This window comes from Halyomorpha halys, unplaced genomic scaffold, assembly GCF_000696795.3.
Source record: "Halyomorpha halys isolate HHAL.00 unplaced genomic scaffold, Hhal_1.1 Scaffold328.1, whole genome shotgun sequence".
NCBI lineage: Eukaryota > Metazoa > Arthropoda > Insecta > Hemiptera > Pentatomidae > Halyomorpha > Halyomorpha halys.
Window position 1 is genome coordinate 419153 of NW_027112103.1, and position 1589 is coordinate 420741.

The 1589-nt window shown below is 41.9% G+C and overlaps 1 protein-coding gene across 1 annotated transcript in view; it reads left to right on the forward strand.

The window, feature by feature from the left end:
• Positions 1-1561, forward strand: part of LOC106681349 (facilitated trehalose transporter Tret1) — a 48913-nt gene extending 47352 nt beyond the window's left edge. The window contains exon 3 of the mRNA XM_067050136.1: positions 45-1561. Coding sequence (XP_066906237.1) covers positions 45-1236 — 1192 coding nt within the window. The 3' untranslated portion in view covers positions 1237-1561. The remainder of the gene's footprint in view (positions 1-44) is intronic.
• The last annotated feature ends 28 nt before the right edge of the window (positions 1562-1589 follow it).

The following is a 1589-nucleotide window of genomic DNA, read 5'->3' on the forward strand; positions in this document are numbered from 1 at the left end:
TTGTAATGCAGATACTTTAATCATTGATCCATTGACTGTCGCAGGTTCGGTCGGAAGACAGTGCTGCTGAGTACGGGCCCTCTGTGCTTGCTGGCTTGGATTTTGATTCTCACCACTCGCAACATGGCGGTCCTCTACGTGGTGCGTACCATTCAGGGTGCAGGAGTCGCCATTGTCTACACCGTCGGCCCGATGTACATAGCAGAGATTTCCGAGCCTAGGATACGAGGGCAACTCTCCGGCCAATTCCAGACAATGTGGTACGTCGGTATCCTCTACAGCTATCTCACAGGTCACTTCTTCAGTTACCAGACATACGCCTATGCTTGCTCTGTCCTTCCTATTGTTTTCGTTTTGTTTTTCTCCCTAATGCCTGAGTCGCCATACTATCAGCTGATGGCCGAAAAACCCAAAAATGCTATTAAATCACTCATCTGGTTAAGGGCAACAAAGCAAGTAGGGGAAGAGTATCAGAGCATTAAGAAATCGGTAGAGGAGGATATGAAATCCAAAGGTGGATGGCGGGACCTCTTTGCAACTAAAAAGGACACAAAGTCCTTCCTCATTGTGCAAACTGTCTGTTTCATCAAATATCTCAACGGGATGCCAGCAGTAGTGACCTATGCGACACAGACCTTCGCCCAGTCGTCGAACGGAGCCATCAAGGACCATGAACTGACTATTGGTCTTGGAGTTCTACTTATCATTGCCACCTTCTGTGCCGCATTCGTTTCCGACTCCGTTGGTAGGAGGCCGCTGCTAGTATACTCTACATTGGCTTCTGTCGTTTTCAACATTATCACTGGAACATACTACTTCCTCAACCAGCAAGGGTATGACGTATCTCAATACTCCTGGGTTATGTTCATATCCGTCGCCGGGTTCTGCACAGTTAGTAATATCGGACTAGGACCGCTCATGCAAACCATTCAAGCGGAGTACTTCCCATCGCATACTAGAGGAATCGGCAGTGGAATAACAGGTATATCGGCCTCAATTTCAACATTCATAAACTTGAAGCAGTATCAAACCGTGGAGGACATCGCCGGTGTTTACATGAACTTCTGGATATTCGCATTTTTCAGTTTCTTGGGTACTATCTTCATGTACGTTGTCCTACCCGAGACTGCTGGAAAGAGTCTAGGCCAAATTCAGCAGGAGTTCGGGAGCACAGAAAAGATGGACAGCGCGGGGAAGATAGAAAACTCACTGAAAGAAGATTCGACAAAAGTGTAGTGCAATGATCCAATTCGAAGACATTGATGACTGTTCGTGAACTATTGATTGTCAGTACCTACTTTGCGTGAAAGGTAATTTAGTCCCATATTGTGGACTTGTTCAATATTTATATTTTTTTTTGCTCAAGAATTATGTTTTTTGTATCCAATAATAATTATTGGTTTATTTTAAGATATTTTAATTTTTTTTTATAGAAAAAAATTCAGTACTTTGCAGGAATATTAAAATTAATTAGCTTTTATTTTGTCATCTACTGTGTGATTATCAGTATTAATTCTTTGACATTCCATTGAGTATATAGAAGTTCTAATATTACAAATTTAATGATGTTTTTTATTTTATATATATTT